This window comes from Lasiosphaeria miniovina, assembly GCF_030549165.1.
Source record: "Lasiosphaeria miniovina strain SMH2392-1A chromosome Unknown B0T26scaffold_7, whole genome shotgun sequence".
Classification (NCBI taxonomy): Eukaryota; Fungi; Ascomycota; class Sordariomycetes; order Sordariales; family Lasiosphaeriaceae; genus Lasiosphaeria; species Lasiosphaeria miniovina.
Window position 1 is genome coordinate 2,869,386 of NW_026848226.1, and position 18,894 is coordinate 2,888,279.

The window sequence follows — 18,894 nt, forward strand, 5'->3', positions numbered from 1 at the left end:
CGGTCGTGAGAGGGAGATGAGATAAACGAGAGACTGAAAGAGAAGGTCGCGCGAGCTCGGGCGGCAGTATGTAAGGTAGTACTGATGAGAAGATTGGTTTTTTTGTCTTATCTTATTCGGTCAGCCTTTTTTTGCTTCTCGTTGGGCAGATACTGCTGGGTTCGGGAAAGTGAAGAAAAAAGTGCGGGCGTAGGTCGTGAAGGAAATGCGTCGCACCTTCCACTGCACGGGATGAGCAGACGTTTGCAAGGCTATATGAAATGTAGTTGAGGCTCTGGAATGACGAACCCCCGGCAGACGACAGCTCGTGTAACAGTGGGGTGGTAACGGTCCAGGTTGTGAAGTGGGTACCCGTGGACCCACCCTTCACTCTTCGTCCATTCAGTTTTTCAAGAGAAGGGACAGAGTGCTAGATCCAAAGCTCCGTTCGGGATGACGCTTTTTCTTTCTCGTAGTTGATGTATTTTTCTAATGAAATTTGTCGTTTGATGCCGCGAAACCAGAGGTTCTTCTTTCGCCTGCCACTGGAGGCCCACTAACAGCTCAGCTCAGCCGGAGCTGAATTGCAGTGGACAGTGGACACGCTGTCGGGCCCAGCCGCAACGAAGCTCCGCAGGGGTTTGCCTCGCTTAATTCTCGGGGGGCGCTTGGTGCCAAGCCTCCCCAAAATTTGGCGGGGAAAAAAGGTGTCCCAATTCGAAGGAGCTATGACACCCTGGCCTCACGCCAGTCTCCAAAACCGAAAACGAGCATCATCGGGATCGACATCATCGAAAGCGCGACACCCCGACCAGGCGCAACTACAACTGTCTTCGATAGATACGCACCCCGGCTCAGCCGCCGCCGATACTTAGCTGCGCGTGCTATTGCGATCTCACTGCCATCCTCCCACAGCGCATCTCTCTCAAACCAGCTCTCGCCGCGCGTCGCCGCCACACGATCAGCATGGTACGTTTTGAACACCAGAGGAGGTGGGCAGGAAAGAATCGAGGGGGGAAGACCAGTGGCTAGAGCGCAGTAGCTGGCGCAAAAGAACCATTCCTCAGGAGAAGGCCCCAATAAAGTTCAAACACAAAAACACATGCTAACATGGCCGTCGTTGCCTTTTACCTACAGTCGGCGCTCTTCAACTTCCAGAGCCTGCTGCTCGTCCTGCTGCTGCTGATCTGCACGTGCGCCTACGTGCACCAGATATTCCCCGCGATCCTCGACCGCAACAAGACTGGGTGAGTTTATATGGAGGAGGGGGGGCAAGACAAGAATAAAGCGGCAAGATCTTCCGCAGGCGGACTGAGAAAGGAGGGAGAGAGAAAAAGAATCACACGCATGCATGCTAACAGCTCTTTCTTTTCTCAACAAACAGCCTCACGGGCGTCTTTTGGAAGTGCGCCAGGATAGGCGAGCGGTTGAGCCCCTACATAAGTCTGTGTTGTGTCTTCATGGCGGTAAGGCGGTCCTCTTTACCTTCTCTTGCTTTTGCTGGCGGCAGCGCTTGCAGCAGCAGCGTGAGCTTTTTGACTGACTATGATCCAGATCTCTGTATTTGTTGGCAACTGAAGGACTGGCAATCGTCCTGCTATTTCCATCCTTCTCGGCGCTTCTCGGTCGGCTATGTTGGAGTCCTGACTCTTGTTGTTGTTGCTGTTTTTTTTACTTGGGCGCGCGGGTCAGGAGTTACCGGTATTAATCTATTCTTTTTTAACCCGTTGTCCCCATCTAGCCCCTGTCTGTTGTTGGGGCGATACGGCGTCATGGCTTTGTTTACAGTCAGTCTCTCTCCCACTCTGTATTCAGGAACATTTCACATGTAAGAGGAAAGCGGAGGAGGCGAGGCGAAGCTATTTATGCTCTTTTCTTTTCTTGCACGAGCCCGTCAGACACCCCATGGATCAGATGAGACGTGTGCATAGGGCGAAGGCTACGTCAATCCGGGACTGTTCTAGCCCCGTTGCCTGAAAATGTGTGAACGAGAGTCGGCAGCTGGAGACCGATATCTGCGCTTGTATGCTCCGGTATGTACCAATGTGCCAAGTGTAACTTTGATTCCAGACGGTCACCATCAATTATCCCCTGGCCAGCAAGCGGTGTTGGGGGAAAGTACTCGCGATGCTCTCATCAACTCTTCACGGGTGACTTCTCAAGGTTTAGGTAGAGGCTGCCTAGTGACAGTCGATCGGCATTTCAGACAATGATAACATTCTGGACGGATCTGGGGCCCGAAACAAAGGAAATCGAAAAGGTCTCAGTCAACACAAAACATATTGAACTAAACTACATGTGCCAGTCGGCAAACCAGCCAGACACGAGCAAACTTTGGTGATAGGACAAGGGTGAAGAGCAATTGCCGAACAAGAAAGCGCTAGAGTCAACAAACCGCTTCCCACGGCGAATGTTTCTCACCTGTTGTTTACATTGGCAAAAGCTTTGTTTGTCGAGCCACGCTCAGATAGTAGCCCCTAGTGAAGATGAGGCTGAAACCCTGTCCATCTCCTGGAAGCATCCGAAGGCCCTGTCCTGCCTGATCACCACATCGAGCCAGGTTTGTTTCGAGCCCTGGAAAGCAGACCGAGACTTGAAGTCAACCCACGAGCAGGACAGCTGTGTTGTGCCAGTTGTCCTGGAACGGTGGATTATGCCTGGCTTTGGCGGCCACTTGATACGAACTTAGCCTACCTACGTGCAGCGGCATATTCGTCTATGAAATGGACGTCTCTCTTCTTGTTTTTTTCTCACGCTGTCTATACATATCAAATTGTGGATTACGAAGCAGCTGTTGCCCGGCAGTAGATCAACACTACGATAGACCAAGGCAAGTTGAGTATGACACATGGCTTTGTCCTCGCAAGGGATATTAGAGATGCGTATATCTACATCTAATAACCGGGCTGCGGACTACCTATGCACTACTGAGCCAGGTATCTTGGTTTATCAAAATGCCTTAATATGTGCCTGGCCGTGCCATTGCTACCCGAAACATACATTTTTCTTCAGAGTACTATTGTGTTCAGAGTGAGCAGAAAAGCCCCAGCCGTCCTCTTTGTACAGCATGCGGCCGGGTCTTGACATTGCAGTGATCGCCGAGGGCATGCAACATGCGGCCCAGGGATGGGCGCAATTGCAACAAGAGCCAGTCGACCACATAGCGCGGAGTATTGTTGAGAGGCAAAGATTGCAGTACAGTATGGACGCGAACTACTGAGGCAAGGCAGCTTTCGGAATTGCCGTGCATTCCATTTCTCTCTTTTATCCCCTTCTCAACCTGTCTCACGCAAACCATTCAAGCTTGACCAAGGTGGTGTCACTTGCAAGTAACTTCCCCAAAGAGAAACTAGGACTTGATGATCATCGACTCCTCCCTTGCCCGCGCGCGTGGACATGCCAACCTAGGTACCTCGACCTAAAGGATTACCAGTATGGGTGCGGCGGGGGACAATGGAGATGGGCATATTGAATAGACAAATACCTCACCTAGCTACACACAGTGTTTCACTGTCGCCTTTGCCAGGTTCAACGCAACCAAGGGCAGTCAATGGAAGGGTATGTGTTTGCGGTTTAGGGCGGAACTGAGGCGCATACATACAAACAAGACAGGAAGAGAGAGGGTTGTGTTCCTGTTTCATCAAAACGAGAGAGTCCGCCTACTACCCGTCCGTCTGTCCGTCCACAAAACATGGACCTGTGCGAAGTGAAATGAACAACACGGAACCTACGTACCTTACCTACGTACCTTACCTAGCCCAGGAATGCATGCATACGTGCTAGGTTCCTTACGCAGTGGCGTTGCACAAACCAAAGTCCTTGGTCATGTATGTATCCGTAACTGCAGCATACCTACCTATGGACTGGCTTGCTTGGACAACCCAAAGCAAAGCCAAGCGAAGTGAAGCAAAACAAAGCAGCGAGCCTGCCTAATCTAAAACCGCCTGCAGGATCCGTCCAAATGTTCAAACTAAGTGGGCGTTTGTGCGCTTGGGTGCGTGGTGTGTGGTGCTCGGGTGAGGTTGGTTGAAGGGCGCACAGTTGCGGCGCTGCGAGGGGTTTCCCTCCCTCGGCTCCTCAGACAGCTGCTGCACGCCCATTCAACTCACTACCTACCTTACCCTAGCTTGGGACCAAGCTTGGGACCAAGCTTCACGATCCGCGACAAAGCAAGAGAGTGTGTGTTTGTAAGAGGCGACCCAGGACTGATTGGCCGATCAATGGCTGTGAATGGGAGACGTAACAAACAGAAAATGCGGACATCGGTTCGATTATGTTTCGGGAGCGGCCGCGGTACCAAATAAAAAATGTTTGTTGCAGCCGGCTCGGCTACGTCAAGCCGAGAGAGAGAAAGCTATTTGTAGACTGATGACTGCCCGGCAATTCCAGACTCTAGACAAGTCTGGTTGGCAAGTTTTAGTGTAGAGCCAGACGGCGGCGGGGGACCAGTGACGAGTCGGCGATCGACATGAAACAGCGGCACTTCTAGAGGTGAAAAAATGTGGGCCGGCTAGGTTTCTTCAGACAGAGACAGCCGGTGAAGAAATGCGACGAGCTGCCAGCAGTGTACGTAGCAGGCAGAAATCAAAATCGAACCAAAAGGAAGAAAAAGAAAGGACGGACGGATGGATGGACGGACGGACGGACGGGCGTGGTGGCACTAGGTTAGCCGCCCCAAGATGTGAGAGAAATGACATGGAGTCATGTATGGAGTATATGCAAACCTGCGGGTAGAATGGAATTAGGAAAGTCGAATTTGTTACACGCCAAAACTCGAGACAAGCTGGGTAGGTTATTATCGTCTGTGCCCACTGCACGCTCAGCCCTTCCGTTCCTGGTGTTATGTTGGGTAGGTAGGTTGGGACGTGGGAGGAGGCACGCAGCAGCACGAGGGATTCGACGGAGTAGGCATGTCGTAGTAGTGCATGCAGAGTCTTTCAGTTGTATCAGATCTCCACTAGTTGAGGGCTTGCCGGGCGGACTGTTGGGTGGCGGCGGCGGCTGCGGGACCTGCGGCATCGGACCGGGGTCCAAGGTTGGAAGTGGTGGACGCGGGGCCTTCAAGTTCCATTGCGAGTCGCTGCGGTGAAGGCGGCATCAGAAAATGCAGCCAGCAGGCGCGAGGTGAGCAACTGCCACCTCACCTTACTTACTTCCTTCCCTGTTAGCCGAGCGGGGACTAGGACTCGCGAGAAGGCTTGCCATGACACACAAATGCAGAAGGTGGATAGGAAGGTACCCGCCTTCCTTGTCTCGGTTTCCGCCGTGGCCTCAGGCGTAGCCATCGCCAATTGACAACTGACAAGTGATTAGAGACAGAGAGACAGGCATAGTGCAAGGCAAATGTTTCGTCCTGGCTTGTGGCGATACGCATATGGTACACGCGGACAGAGCAGGGCGGCGTGGTGGCCTTTGTTGGATCTTGGGCTTCTTTTAGGCCCTAGCCCAGCCCAGGCACTGGTCGCACCCCCCCCCTATATGCTATATGGGTTCCTGTGGAAATCCCTGAAGCCGAACCCGGCACAGTTGTCGGCTTCGACGCAGCCCGATGAAGATGATGCGGGGATGCCAGCCCGGTCCGGTCTCAAGCCGCATGCATTCATAGCACTGCAAATCGGTCCACGTACTCGGCCTCTCGCTCCTCTCAGCTCCGAGAGTATCCGTAATGTGCTGCACATGCCCGGTCCGTCCTTTTGATACCTTCCATTTCACCTATGCGGTCTGACTCGCAGCCCGAACAACAACAGCTTTCTTGACAACGCATTGCTCGCTCGCCCGCAACAATGTCGCCCTGTCTGTCTGTCTGTCTGTCTGGCTGGCTGACTAGCTAGATGCGACTTATGTCGGCTTCCCAGCAAGGTAGGCAAGGATACTTCCTCCTGTCAGGTTGCACGGCCGTCCATACCATACCTTACATACATGCGGATACGGCAATGCAAACCGGCCACGGCGTCCGGCGAGTGCGGTGGCAAACCGCGCCCAAACATACGATTGATGCATCATATCATGCCGCCGACCGCTCCGAATATTGACGGGCCGCCGCCGCCCAACCTATTTCTTGTCTTCCTTCGGGCTCTCGTTCTGTAGTTGCAGCCCCGTCGCAGCCCCGTCGCAGCCCCGCCGCAGCGCCTTCTCTGGACCAATAGATCAAGCAGTCGAGTACTTAAGCAGGTCGTCTATCTGTCAGGTCCCAATGCGCAGAGCTGGCGATGATGATGATGAATGTCTAGCAGGTTACCCTTATGGTGGCTCCATATTGAGCCTAGAGGCGCTAGAAGATTGCTCAAGTGCCATACGCGCAGGTGTAATAATATGTGTAGCCTTTGGTTGCAAGTAGGTTCTCAAATTATCACTAGATTCGGCAAGCCAGCGGCGGTTCTCTCGCGTGCTAGTCAGCCCCGTGATCACTTGTCAGATCCTGATCGCCTCTCGGGAGTTACGGTCGAATCTCGTGATGACGATCACCGCCGTGGCCAGCCCACACGGCGGTCTGCGACATGTATCTGGTACATACAGGGCAGATCCTGTGATACAGATCCCGTACTGACGGGCTTATTAGTTATTACTCTGTCGCGTCCGTATGGTCCGGCCAGCAGACGGGCTGGTTGCAGGGCGGCTGCTAGGTGTGGGCGGGCCTTTGTGAAGATCATGAGAGATCTGGCGAGGAGGGGAAACAAGAGAAGAAAAAGGAACGAATCGCAGAATCAAGGAAAACATGACGGCCCTGCCCCTGGCGAGTTGGTTACATGGTCAGCTGCCGGGATTTGGGATCTGCTGGCTATCCGCCTTTTGGCTGGTTTGCTTCACATCTCTCTAATCTCCATGTCTCCTCTAATTTGAGGTGTGCGCGTATGTACGGATCCGTATGGACTACTGTATGTACATGTACGCATTTATGTATGTGATAATGACTGAGGCGGCGGCGGCGGTGGAGAGAGGCTGGCTGTAAAAGCTAGGCTATCCCGGCTGGACCAACAGGCCTGCAAGAGGCTGGATTCTGCTTGTCCGAAACTGCGAGGCGGCGAAACTGTTCGTTGCTGGCTTATGAAACTTGGCGGAGAAGCGGCAGTGGGCAGCCAGCCCACGGCAGCTGAGGGCAGCTACTAGCGAACGGCCAATTGGCCACATTTGGAATTGTACAGCACTGTAGTAGGCTGGCGGGCTGGAGACATCACACAACGACGTAAGGATGATATTGGATACTCTGTATGCAAGGTAATGTATGCATGTACATACTATAGTCATGAGGTTGCTGTTGGCCCTCCTCGTTTCCAGAGAATCCGACTTGCGGTCGAAGCCCCCTCAAGAACAGCATAGCCGGCGGGCCGATGGCTGTCGAAACTCTGAGAGGGCTGCCCTCTCATCAGACCATCAGCGGCGCATGACATGGAAGAATTTGAAAAGACGTTACCACTGCAGCCTTGAGGGCCGATGTGATGTGATGTGCCTGCATCCAAGTGCCATCAGTACCTTTTGTAACTTGCATCAGTGGGAAGGCAACTTGGTTAAAACACTGCGCAAGCGGCAACTTAGCTGGACAGGCCCCGTCTTTGGCATTGGATCTCGAGGTGCGCATCAAGTTCGACTCGCACTGTGCTCAAAATGCCCGCCCACCTCAGATATTATAGGAAAAGAAAAGCCTGGGATGATGCCAGAAGATAGAAGACACTAAAAACGGGCAGCAAGGCTCATCAACTTCAATTCGAAGAGATTCGGGACCCTGATCAGCAGACGTCGATTGCCCGCTTTGGACGGGACAGGCCCCCCCCTCCCTCTACTCCGACCCACACACTTGGAACTCCTTCTAACCCATCTCAATCCCGCAGCCACCAGTCCACCACCGACCTCCAAAGAAGCCAAAAAGGGGGTCAGGCAATCACAGACCACATGTTCCACTTCTACACCTCCTTTTCCTTCCGCCTCTGGCTCTGCTTCAAAAGGCGCCTTTTGCGGCCGTGTTCGAATCAGATTTGAAATTTGCCTGTGGGTTTCTCGCCCATCCTGAGGCTGGGTGAGGCCAGCTAAACTCAGTAGGGCACATACGAGGTTCCACGCCATCCATGATGGGAGGTGAGGTGGCTCCGGTCCGTTCGGTATGCGGTAGCCCGTATCATGTAATAAGGTATGCAACTGAACACCACCTTCTGCTATTACAGTTCAATACGAGACTCAGCCGTGCCTGCAGCTCAGAGGGTGCAGTCAGTGCAGTGCAGTGCAATTTACCACGGCTGATGGCTGGCCTCCTACGGTGCCCCTCCATCCTTCCCACCTTTACCGAGCTTACCTAGGTGAGGTGAGGAAAGGGAAAGTCACACGCTGAATGCAGGGTGGGAATGTTTCCTTCACACATGCGACACGGATAGAGTTTCCTGCCCCGTGAAATAATAAAACAGCAGGTTAATCCGAGACTGGCTGCCCTGGGCACGCCACCCACCTTCTCCATCGGCCCATGCAATCCATCCCATCCCATCTCATCCCATCCCATCCCTAAAAAGTGCCAGCCAGCCAGCCAGCCAACTCCGACCACTAACCTGAAGGCATGGCCAATTCCATGGTCGTTGCTCTAGTCTGTTCCCACCTGCAGCTCTTAATGAGCAACCTATGCGCGGCGGGGCAGGCATTGGCGTTCTTGTGGGCGGCGAGAGGCGAGACGCAAGGACACGCCCCTCCAAAAGTTCCCAACAGAGGCGCTTCTCTTACACCTCCATCTCTCTCTCGCACTTCAGCAGGCAAAAAATTTGGTTACCGCACACGCCTAGATACGAGTACCTTGAGTAGTTGGGCTAGGTCTGTTGGACAAAGTCCCCCACAGGGCCAGGCTGGCGATCTTGTGATTCCCGGCCCGCCACATTTCAGAAGCGCAATTGTGATGAGGGATAGCGGGCTAATATCAGAACTCGGGCAATTGGCGTTCGTAGACCCCGTCGATCGCTTTGGGTGGTGGCGGTGGTGGTGGTAGTGGTGGCGGCCAGGCCCTTCGATCTGAAGAAATAAAAAAGGAGCCGGAGAGATAACCGATTCCGGTGTTTAGCAAAGACGACATATACCTTGCATACCTGACTTCGATATACCCAATGCAGGTAACCTTACAAGGTGGGAATCTAGGTGAGAGGTAAGGTAGGTTTCTCTACCACCCGACCCGGACTTGCAAGTCGTCGTGACAGTTTCTGCTTTTGGCTAACAGCCATGGAACGAACAACATGGCATTGGATACAAACAGCCTACAGTTCAAACTGTGCGGGTTAACCACGTTGACATTTCTAATACGAGGCAGCGGGCTATAAGCCAAACGACCAAGAACGACGGAGAGAGCCCGAGAGAGGGCAGCAAAGACGGCAGAGCCAGGTGCCAAATTCCATTGTCTGTGCAACAAGGCGGTCTGGTCCATTCCAGTGCCAGATATGCGCTTCTCCCGATCTTCCATCGTCCGAGGCCGACTAGTGCGTGAGTTGCGTGCATGTGTGACCTTGGACCCTTGGTTGGGTTTGGGTTGACAGCCCAGCCAAAGCTTTAATAGAAGAACCCGCGTGCCTTCTGTGCGTTGCGTGCGTACGTGCACGTTGCGTGCGTGCGTGCGTTCGTTCGCGTGCGTGAGTGCGTGCGTGCGTGCGTAGCCAAAAAGTGGATGACGGGTGGTGGGAGGAGGAGCGGATCGGCAGTGCATTGAATTTGATTCATGAGCCGGCGCCAATTTGTGCCAGTGGAAGAAAGGAGGAAGTGGATGGCCAACAAAAACCAACGGTACAGTACCAGCGCCTGAAGAAAGCCCAGGCGTTCCAAAAATGCCTTGAAGGAGGATGAGCGAGCGAAGCAACAACTACCTAGGTGGGTAAGGTAGGGGGCACGCCGCACCCTCCGCCGTCCAACAGCAGCCCCGGCTATTTATCTCGGTGCCTTTTTCCTTTTTTTCTTAGAGCCGGGAACCTCCTGCCCCAAGGTGCAACAGCAGTTGGCTCAGACAGCATATCTGGCGCGGCCACGCCGGCTCTATGTCCCACAGAAGGAAGCCCCTAATAACGCAGAGGCAAGGCAAATGAATCATGGCGGCTCAAGCACCGCCAGTCCAGAAGATGAGGGCATAGAATCTCCAATGCCACCTCACACTCCCTAGCCCGTCCAAGAACCTAAGAACATACGTACCTTACATACCTGAGGTGCCTCACCCTTAAAGCTACTCCGTATAGTAGGCAAGGTATGTACCTAGGGCCAGCGCTAGCATCGGGCAAAATGTTAGTGCCACCACCCGCTGCCACTACACTACCGGATCTCACAGGTGCCAATGTCGACGCCAGAGGTACGCAATGCCCGGGCGTGCGTCTGCGGGTTCGGGTGCGGGTGTCTGTGTGAGTTGCCAGCGCGCGCGTCGGTTTGCTCTCGCCAAACATACCCAACTGCCACACACTGTTAGGGAAGGTCACAGTGGACGTCCGGCACGTCTGTCTTCTAGAGCAAGAAAGCTCGTCGATGCGTATGGGTGGATTGGGTGAGATAGACAACTGGACCGCATATGGGTGACGGGAGGTATGGAGGTCGGGTAGGTTGTGCTGCCCTGGGCCACACCTCCAGCTCTCACCTACATTAGTAGCGTCGTGAGACGCCTCGCGACGGAAGGTCTGCGTCGCCGAACGCCCACCGTCGTATGTGTTGCATCGCGGCGCCGCCCCGACCGATCTGTTGGGGTTCCATTCCTCGGGTTCTGGCGTTTGAGGCGTGCCCTGCGGTGCCTCTCTTGGTTGTCGCCCGTCAAGCGAGATGGATGATCAAGCGAGATGGATGATGGAAGTGGAGGAGGTACATACATACATACGGATATGGAGGTAAGGTTCTCTCAGCGCTGGGCAGGTATACATACAGTGCGGAGCCGCGCTGGCTGACACGGGCATAACTCTCCAAACCGGAGCCCGACGACTAATTCACCCGACTGCGTTCGAGGCTCTTGCACGACCGTCTGTGGTGGCCTTGACAAGCACGAGACGCAAACGACATGACCACGCGGGCATCGGTGGGTGAGGTGGACAAAAGAAAACCTAGAAATGTACTGGTACGTACATGCATACCGGCGTAATGGTGCCCGGCCTTCCAGCTTCTTCACCTGCGGCCCTCCATTCATTGTCTGCATGCCTTCCATGCCTTTTTTTCCTTCTTTTTTTTTTCCGTCCTGTGTCTGCTGCAACTTGAGGCTAGGTACCTCACACCCTACACCCTGCTTTTGGTCACGTTTGAATTCAGATGCATGCCTCCCAGGGTTCAAAGGGCGGTGCCTGACGCTGCAAGGCCCTGCGCTGCGCTGCATATCCATTCGCCTGGACGCGCCTCAGCGGGAAGGAGGCGTTTCCAGAAGCGGCCGCGTGGGGGGTGGAAAAGGGGGGGTGTGGATGCATGCATATAGTTAAATTCTCACTTTCGTTTTTGTAGCAGCGCAGCCCGCCAAGGGGACGACTAAGGTCAAACTAGCAACCGAGCTGCGTTCAGCCAGCGCTGTCACCGTACCGCAGCGCAGTCGTCTGCTGAAAGTCTAGATGAACGATGAGCTGCTTTTCCGCCTCGCCTCAGTCAGGCAGGGCAGTCAGTCAGTCAGTCAGTCAGTCAGTCAGTCAGTCAGTCAGTCAGTCAGTCAGTCAGTCAGTCAGTCAGTCAGTCAGTCAGTCAGTCAGTCAGTGTCAGCGCGGTTGGGTGCTTGGTCCGCTGCCGGCGGTGGCAACCGCTGGCGCATGCCCTATTCTGCTGCAGCGCAGCTCTGTTTGGGACCCAGGCCGTGGTCCATCAGGCCCATGGGGTCAATGTTCCAAAGAATGGACAGCCGACGGCCCACGGCGCATTCCCACCTAAGGGTGTGTGCATTGGATCCATCCATGGATTGGGGTACCTCACCTTGGGTATTCCGTACAGCGTACTGTACGGTACCACGCCGCCCCTCCCTAGGAACGTCCCCTTGGCCCACGACTTGACTCACGAACCCACGGCCCACGGTCATCATCTCCTTGCCGCCTCCGGCATCGTGTCGCTCTTTCCCTTCCCTCACCATCCCTTCCTTGTACATTACTGTCTACTAGTAATATTACGGTCTCTGCGCCCCTGGGCATGCCACTACCTGTTTGTTTCCTCTCGCTCCTTCCGCCTTTTTCTGACCTTTTTGTCTGTTTCTCTGGTCGACCTATACATCGTGTCGAACCTTCCTCCAGGCTTTTTTTTCTCCCTCTCCCTCTCTCTCCTCTATCTCTCTCTCGGGACCTGGTGTCTGTAGTTCCAGCTGTGCGTCACGTTGCAACTGAGCGCCCCCTTTGGAGCCCGTCGCCGTCGCTTTTTCGCCTCGTCTTGCCTCGCCGCCTCCCGAGCTCGACGACCAGCCAGCCAGCTAGCCGTACTGTACCAAAAACCTGCCGGTACCTTTCCACATCCTGGGCCCTTCCGGTCTTCTCTGTCTCGCCAGCCCAACCTCATGCCATTGGGTCCCAGCTCGAGACGTCTTATTTGTGCTTTCTGAGGGCAGACTGTTTTACTTTTCTCGCCCCATCTCAGGCTCAGGCTGCTGCTTCTGCTGCTTGCTTGCTGCTTTCCTCAAGCTAAAGCCAACGGCAAATCAACGCGGACGGACCGAACCGACTGTCTCTCCCTCAGTCTTCTTTCCCTCTTTTCTCTCTTTCAATCTCGTCTCGTTACCTACCACCTCTAGTCGTATACGCAGCAACAATCCTTCATCGCGGCCCTCTTTCGACTTTTGCCCGGCCAGTGTGTGTATGCGTGCGTGCGCGTATGTGTGTGTGCCCTGTTTGTACACGTCTCGGTCCACGACTCCCGGCTTGCTGCAGCCGCCCATTCTTCAAAGCTGTGCTTCGAGTCGCCTCGAGGTCCCAATAACCTGCCGACTGCCGGGCAATCATCACGAATCCTGCAGGTGAGCGCGGCTTTTTCTCGCTTGCTAGTGACCATTACACAAGGCCCTCCCCCCTGTTTCCCTCTAGGTCCATCTGCTTCCGATCACAGGGCGGCCACGGCTTCCGTTTCTCATGCAGCCTTCCGCGTCCACGAGACCTAGTCTTCGCGATTGTGTCCCCCTAATACTTTTGTTTGCCCTCCTCTTCCCCTCTCTTCTCCCCCACCTGAAATAAAACCTAGACCGTGTTGCTGATTCTTACGGCTAGCCGCCCACTGCGTCCTCTAATAATACCTCTCCTCACGAGGCCTATCGCTGTTTTCTGATAATACGGTCTGTGATATCAGCCTTTGTCGCACACCACCCCGCTTCGCCAGACCAAGTAGTGGCAGCCGGGAAGAGGAGCCACCGCGTACAAGATGGGCGACCAAGGTGCTGGTGGGGGTATTGAGAGCCACATGCCCACTCACAGGCGACAGGACTCCGGGGAGGAGCCGATACCGACCGAGTCCGTACCAGAAACACGGAACCCGCCTCCCGAGCCCGACCAACAGGAACAGTACTCGCAGACGCTCCAAGAGCTGCCACGCGGCTCCCGAGAACTCGTCGAGGATGGGGCCGGTGCCGCCGCGCCTGTGGTTGTTGGTGCTGCGCCAGGACTGTCTAGGAATCCGTCGACGTGCTCGACCAGCTCACACGCCAAGCCGAACAGCGAGTACTTGACGGCTCATACAAGTGAGCGCCGGCCGTCGCCGTTGTCTCGGAGTTCTACGATTGCGTCAAACCGCCCGCTTGAACCTCCGGTCACCAAGGCGACGCTCAGCGAGCTTGACGTCAACAAGATTATCCACAACCCAAAACTGCGCCACGATATCAACTTCGACCCAGAACTGCACTTCCGGCCAAACCTAGATGGCGAGAAGGGGAGGAAGAAGCAAGAGAAGGCAAACCAATTCTGGAACGCTCTGTTGGATCAGCTGATGCAGTTTGTGACGGATCGGGATGGATTCCACAGGAGTTACGGGAAAGATGAGGACTGGTGCCTGCCGCTACTCTTGAGGGCGGTCAAGGAAATAATCCAAACTTTGGTACCACAGCGGGACCGGGAATTCCTCAACGAGGGGCTCAATGTCGACCTCTTAATGCAGCAGTTCAACCGGGGAGTGGCCGATCTGGAGAGGCTAGCGTCGTGGCTATCCGGAGTTCTGAAACTCCACTGTGCCCCGATGCGCGACGAATGGGTCGACGAGATGTACAACGAGCTGAGCAGTGGGAATCGCAACAACGACATGGCCGAGCTTGTCAAGGGGATGCGGAGCCTGCTCAGCGTGCTGGAAGCGATGAAACTAGATGTCGCGAACCATCAGATCCGGTGTCTGCGTCCGGTGCTTATCGAGGATACGGTCCACTTCGAGCAGCGCTTCTTCATGAAGAAGATACAGGCGAGGAAAGTCGACATCCGAGAGGCAAGGATATGGTACAGAGGAGCCCGCGAGTGTGCGGAGAGGTCGTACATGGGCTCGGCCATGCCCTACTTGCACGCGTTCGGCGAAACGGCCGTGTTCTTCGAGGCCCTTTCCAGACTGGTGCTGCCGTCGACCGATACGACCAAGGTGCCGACGACATTCCTGTTTGACGAGGAGCGCATCATCAAACTACGGTCCGACATGTACGACAACATCTGCCTCGAGATTTGCATGCTCAAATACGAGGATTTGGAACGGCTGTCGAAATTAACCCAGCTCTACTCGAGGGTACCAGCATACGTCCGCGAGAGTTCGACCTCGAGCGGGCGGTCGTCGGCCGAGTTCAACTTCAACGCGCCAACAACAACATCACGTCCATCCAGCCTCGCCCTTAGCGACCACGGGTCAATCAACTCGTCTCCTCGGAACTCGGGTGGCCTGTTTGCCCAGCCTATTTTGGATCTCGCCGAGTCACGATCCCGGTCAGCCAACCTCTACAGCTCCCTTGTAGCGCTGCTCCACACAGCGGCTCCTTCAAGCCGCCCGGCCCAGAGATGGCAATGCCTCGCCCAGTCTGTAGCCCCCCAGATACTTCGCTACGTCAATGCGCCCCATTCCCTTCCAGGATTTGAGGACCAACTCGTCGAGTGCCTGGGAGATGTCCAGAATGAGGTTTTCCGCGAGGTCGAGCTTCAATTCCAGCAGCGGCTGCTTGCCGCACTTGCGAAGCGGGTCAAGGACTACAAGAGCCTTTCAGGAGTCGGACTTTTCTCGGTAGCCACCGGGGGTCGAGTCAATGGGTCGGGCCGCGACAGAGAGCAGCGCGACGTCAGCTGGTTTGCAAGCCTTGACTCATCGCGGCCGTTGGACCCGCGCGAGGATGCCGGCATCGATGACATGGCCACCCGCCTGGCACATCTTGGAATACTGCACTGGAGAGTATGGTCGCAGCTGGCATACGAAGGCGACGTCAACATGGATCTCGGTGGCTCACCTCAAATGACGGGGATATGACCGGGTGGGTAACTGAAGAAAGAAAAAAGAAGAATATTAGAGCACCATAAGGCCACGGGGCGCTCAGCAGCTTCCTTTACGAGGCTGAGGGCGTCGCGACAGGGGGCAGGCTTCCGACTGGCTCATTACCGTTCTAGAGACGTCTACTACAGACTTTGTTTCCGACCACTACTCCTTTTAATCCCGAAAAACACGCCCACCACCTTTTCTCACCTCACGGCAGAATTGGAGGGTTTTCCTGTCGTACACGTGGACTTTGGCATCACGCCACATCATTTCTCTCTTATTTCCTGGGTGGTTTCTTGTCATCGGAATACCCCCTTTACGAGTTTAATATGCATTTCTTGAGGCTTCCCCGGCTGTGGAAGAGAAGCTATTCATTGTCTGGGTTGGAAGCAAAAGATAGAACCGGAGTTTCGAGTACACAGCATTGGCGTTCTCTTTTTTGGTGCTTTGCGGAGCTGGCGGAGAGGCACTTATTATGTTTTGTTCCCTTCTTATTTCTCTTTTTCCTTTTGTCTCCCCTGATTGGCTACAGACGCCCAGGGATTGTCTATCATCATACATCAGCATGCAGAATAGATTTGGCTCAGAGCTTGCATTGGTTCGCTCCAAGAAAAAATCGTTGTTTATATTTGTCGACGGGGGCCGTCCTAATAATCAGCCTCTTTCTTGCTTTTATTTTATCTATGTGTCTGTGATGCGGCTGTCTCTGCGAGGTTGCGGGCTCTGGCCTACTGTCTACATTAACGACGGGTTTGGGTCCTCTTGGAGGCTTACGCCGAGTATCTGCGCATCTCTCCATAGGTTAGTAATACGCGGAGTGAAGACCAGGCTAGGTTTCAAAGGCAAAGCAGGTGGGTGGGCTTGTTGGTGTGTGTGTCTATCAAGAGCAAGCTAGTCGGGCTGTCCCCTGGTTGGGCCCATCCCAGATTCCCAATTCGCAATCATCCCTAGCAGCGATCGGGAGAACCGAGGAAGGTTGTCATGGATGGTTTGGCCAGCGGCGGGGACATGTGGAGAGGGGGCGTAGACACCTTTTTACTCAAGGTGCTTTACTTGCAGGGCAGGGGGGTGTTGAGAAGTTTTCTAGGGGTTTGAAATACGTATATACATGATACATACTACCCCAGGTGGTATGGATGGATGGCTGGATGGATGAGTGGGATTACCCACTGCGCTATGTGCATAGGTACATGTACATATGTGCCAGTTAGAGGGATTGCGGGTTTGCGAGCTGCGGATTTCAGATGGCAATCCGATGGCGATGCCGAGGAATGGAGACACTGTGGAGCACTGGAGAATGTCGAAGGGGAGGGAGGATATATGATTCGTGTTGATTGATTGTTGCTCATGTTTGTTGCCGCTGGCTGTGTCACTGCCGTTGGCCATGGAGTTGTACTACGGAATTCCTTATTTGCAAATCCTATATAGGAACTAACCTACCCTGTGTGTTGTACATGCATAGACAGGTCGTTAAGGTGAAATACCTTGGGTATGGGGGAACAGTTCTCATTCACTTTCAAGCAAACACCTACGTATCTACGCAGTAGTCTCTCTCCCCTCTTACTCGCAGCGGCCATCCTGGGCGTTTCTTGGGCTGTGGGTTGGGCCTTGGGTTGCGTCTGTCTGACTTGAGTCGGTTCTCGAAACTCTGTCGACCGCGTGTTTACTAATTATTAAACTGATTACCGAGAGCAGAAGAGGTGAGAGTGTGTGGGTGGGTGGGTAGGTGCGGGGCCATCTTTGAGAGACAGATGCATCTCTGCCCGCCCATCCGCACCGCCCCCGGGTGGACCGCGTTCGGAGGCTCATGGGTGAGATCCGGCTGCAGGGCACGGCGTGGTATGGCATGGCCAGGAAAGAGGTGGAAACGGAAAGAGAATGTGAGAGAGAGACGGCAGGTTGGTCCCGGACCCGAGTCTTGCATATAGGGTGGTGGTGTGGGAAGGTAATCAAGATCAAGGTGCGGATTATGGACTGTGCCCGGGTAAGCTGAGGTGTCCATCCGTACAGGCACGCGCAGCAGACGAAATACGCGGCAAGCGTACGGAGTAGTCAGCCGTCGGCTGGCTGGCTTAAGGAGCTCGCCGCTTAGTATAGGGTTGGGTGGGAGCTATGTATAGTATGTGTGTAAGTGGGTTTGGTATGTTGGTTGGCTGTTAGTTTTGCGAAGTTTCGGTTGCATGGTTCTAATTGATGACGATGGGCGGCAGGCAAGGCAACCTCGAGGTGGTGGTGGCAGTGGTGGCGGCGGTGGCGGCAGGGGAAGCAAGTTGGATGGGCTTTGCCTTGCCTCTGTCTCGGTCGGGGTGGAGACGAGGCTTAGGGGAGACGAGACGGACCGCCTCGGTCGCTCGCGTGCCAAGTGCCTGTTTCTGGAAGGAAGGGAAGAAGCTTCTTCGGGTCTGACTGGAGGGGATGAATGGGTACTAAGTAGAGTGAGACACGCCAAGAGCCAGAGAATGGAGAAGGTGTATGTCTAGTGCCTTTCTCGGGGTATGGTACTGTATGGATGTATGTACATAAATACAGTATCGTGTTGCACCAGATCGGATCAGATCAGATCTGGACCGGCTGTAGGATTGATAAGGTACGCAGAAAATGTGGTAGGTTTTAGAAGTAAGCCGCCGTTAGTGATCTGAGGTGGGACTCGTTCCATTGGGTGTCTGTTGGTCGACAGTCGACAGGCAGTAATGGGGCGGGCAGGAATGAGGCGCAAAACCCGACTAGCAGTCGCACTTCCAACCCTTCTCGAAACCTTCCGGATTCGGACGAGGGGTATATTCGGGGTTCCATCGATATGCTTGCTAAAATATACCACACCATAACATGGAATACCATGACATAATACACAAATGGAACTCGAAGGCATTAAATGCCCGATGCACGCCCGGAGAAGCTGCAAAGTAACCACCCCAAACCACAACCACGCGACGCTTCCCCCCGAGAAAGCCAAGGCAAGGGGGCGGCGGGCGAGGGATTTTGCCTCTGTGTGCAGCCGAACATCTCTCTCCCTCCCCATACCATATCCAGGGGAAGAGGCGAAACGTGGAACATCCACGGATGCGTGGCCGAGGAGCTGTATCGTGTAGGTGTTTTTGGTAAATAAAACCCCCCTCGACACAACGACACACATCAAACAACCGCCTAGACAAAATAAATGCCTCCACGTTCAACAACGCCCGGCCAACAACCCCTTGCCTTGTCTCGGACACAGCCAATCGATAAAGAAGCACCCCTTTCCACCTGTTCAGATGACATTACATAAAAGCCCAGGCACATACCTACTTGCTGAGAGATCTCGCCCGGTTTATACTGCGTTATTTTTCTCATTATGAGTGAGATTCCTCCCAAGCAGCGACTACTTCTGTGTCTCCCTCCCACCCAGAGTGGCTTCGACATTTGTAAATGTTGCGTAAAACGTTGCGTAAATGTTTCGCTCATCCCCCCTCTTTTTATCTTTTTTTTTTAAAAAATAAATAAAAAAAAGTACGGGGCTGAAGTATATACCTAGGTACCTACCTAGTATTTGAGAGATATGATTCCATATACGAAGAC

At 54.2% G+C, this 18,894-nt stretch overlaps 7 protein-coding genes across 7 annotated transcripts; all 7 read left to right on the forward strand.

Moving 5' to 3' along the window:
• Nucleotides 1-1,089: 1,089 nt before the first annotated feature.
• On the forward strand, nt 1,090-1,557 carry B0T26DRAFT_756194 (uncharacterized protein; the record flags this gene model as incomplete). The annotated part of the gene is made up of 3 exons (XM_060446057.1): nt 1,090-1,226; nt 1,364-1,445; nt 1,534-1,557. 3 exons carry the CDS (start codon nt 1,090-1,092, stop codon nt 1,555-1,557), a joined length of 243 nt encoding a protein of 80 aa, XP_060291820.1.
• Nucleotides 1,558-5,195: 3,638 nt separating this feature from the next.
• B0T26DRAFT_469664 (uncharacterized protein) lies at nt 5,196-5,746 on the forward strand. The gene has a single exon (XM_060435206.1). The coding sequence runs from the start codon at nt 5,323-5,325 to the stop codon at nt 5,674-5,676; it is 354 nt and encodes a 117-aa protein (XP_060291821.1). The 5' UTR covers nt 5,196-5,322; the 3' UTR covers nt 5,677-5,746.
• Nucleotides 5,747-5,939: 193 nt separating this feature from the next.
• On the forward strand, nt 5,940-7,010 carry B0T26DRAFT_469649 (uncharacterized protein). Its single transcript, XM_060435205.1, has one exon. The coding sequence runs from the start codon at nt 6,202-6,204 to the stop codon at nt 6,817-6,819; it is 618 nt and encodes a 205-aa protein (XP_060291822.1). The 5' UTR covers nt 5,940-6,201; the 3' UTR covers nt 6,820-7,010.
• Nucleotides 7,011-8,392: 1,382 nt separating this feature from the next.
• B0T26DRAFT_469634 (uncharacterized protein) lies at nt 8,393-9,022 on the forward strand. The gene has a single exon (XM_060435204.1). It carries the CDS (start codon nt 8,519-8,521, stop codon nt 8,936-8,938), a length of 420 nt encoding a protein of 139 aa, XP_060291823.1. The 5' UTR covers nt 8,393-8,518; the 3' UTR covers nt 8,939-9,022.
• Nucleotides 9,023-11,669: 2,647 nt separating this feature from the next.
• Nucleotides 11,670-12,597, forward strand: B0T26DRAFT_469812 (uncharacterized protein). The gene has a single exon (XM_060435207.1). The coding sequence runs from the start codon at nt 12,061-12,063 to the stop codon at nt 12,544-12,546; it is 486 nt and encodes a 161-aa protein (XP_060291824.1). The 5' UTR covers nt 11,670-12,060; the 3' UTR covers nt 12,547-12,597.
• A 675-nt stretch (nt 12,598-13,272) lies between these two features.
• B0T26DRAFT_756196 (T-complex protein 11-domain-containing protein) lies at nt 13,273-15,333 on the forward strand (the record flags this gene model as incomplete). The annotated part of the gene is made up of 1 exon (XM_060446058.1): nt 13,273-15,333. The coding sequence occupies one exon, from the start codon at nt 13,273-13,275 to the stop codon at nt 15,331-15,333; it is 2,061 nt and encodes a 686-aa protein (XP_060291825.1).
• A 241-nt stretch (nt 15,334-15,574) lies between these two features.
• Nucleotides 15,575-16,357, forward strand: B0T26DRAFT_469841 (uncharacterized protein). The gene has a single exon (XM_060435208.1). It carries the CDS (start codon nt 15,815-15,817, stop codon nt 16,232-16,234), a length of 420 nt encoding a protein of 139 aa, XP_060291826.1. The 5' UTR covers nt 15,575-15,814; the 3' UTR covers nt 16,235-16,357.
• The last annotated feature ends 2,537 nt before the right edge of the window (nt 16,358-18,894 follow it).

Bases quoted from the DNA above. Each gene is read 5' to 3' on its own strand.
- B0T26DRAFT_469841 (XM_060435208.1), top strand. From the start codon at position 15,815: ATGTTTTGTTCCCTTCTTATTTCTCTTTTTCCTTTTGTCTCCCCTGAT.
- B0T26DRAFT_469634 (XM_060435204.1), top strand. From the start codon at position 8,519: ATGGCCAATTCCATGGTCGTTGCTCTAGTCTGTTCCCACCTGCAGCTC.
- B0T26DRAFT_469812 (XM_060435207.1), top strand. From the start codon at position 12,061: ATGCCACTACCTGTTTGTTTCCTCTCGCTCCTTCCGCCTTTTTCTGAC.
- B0T26DRAFT_469649 (XM_060435205.1), top strand. From the start codon at position 6,202: ATGTCTAGCAGGTTACCCTTATGGTGGCTCCATATTGAGCCTAGAGGC.
- B0T26DRAFT_469664 (XM_060435206.1), top strand. From the start codon at position 5,323: ATGTTTCGTCCTGGCTTGTGGCGATACGCATATGGTACACGCGGACAG.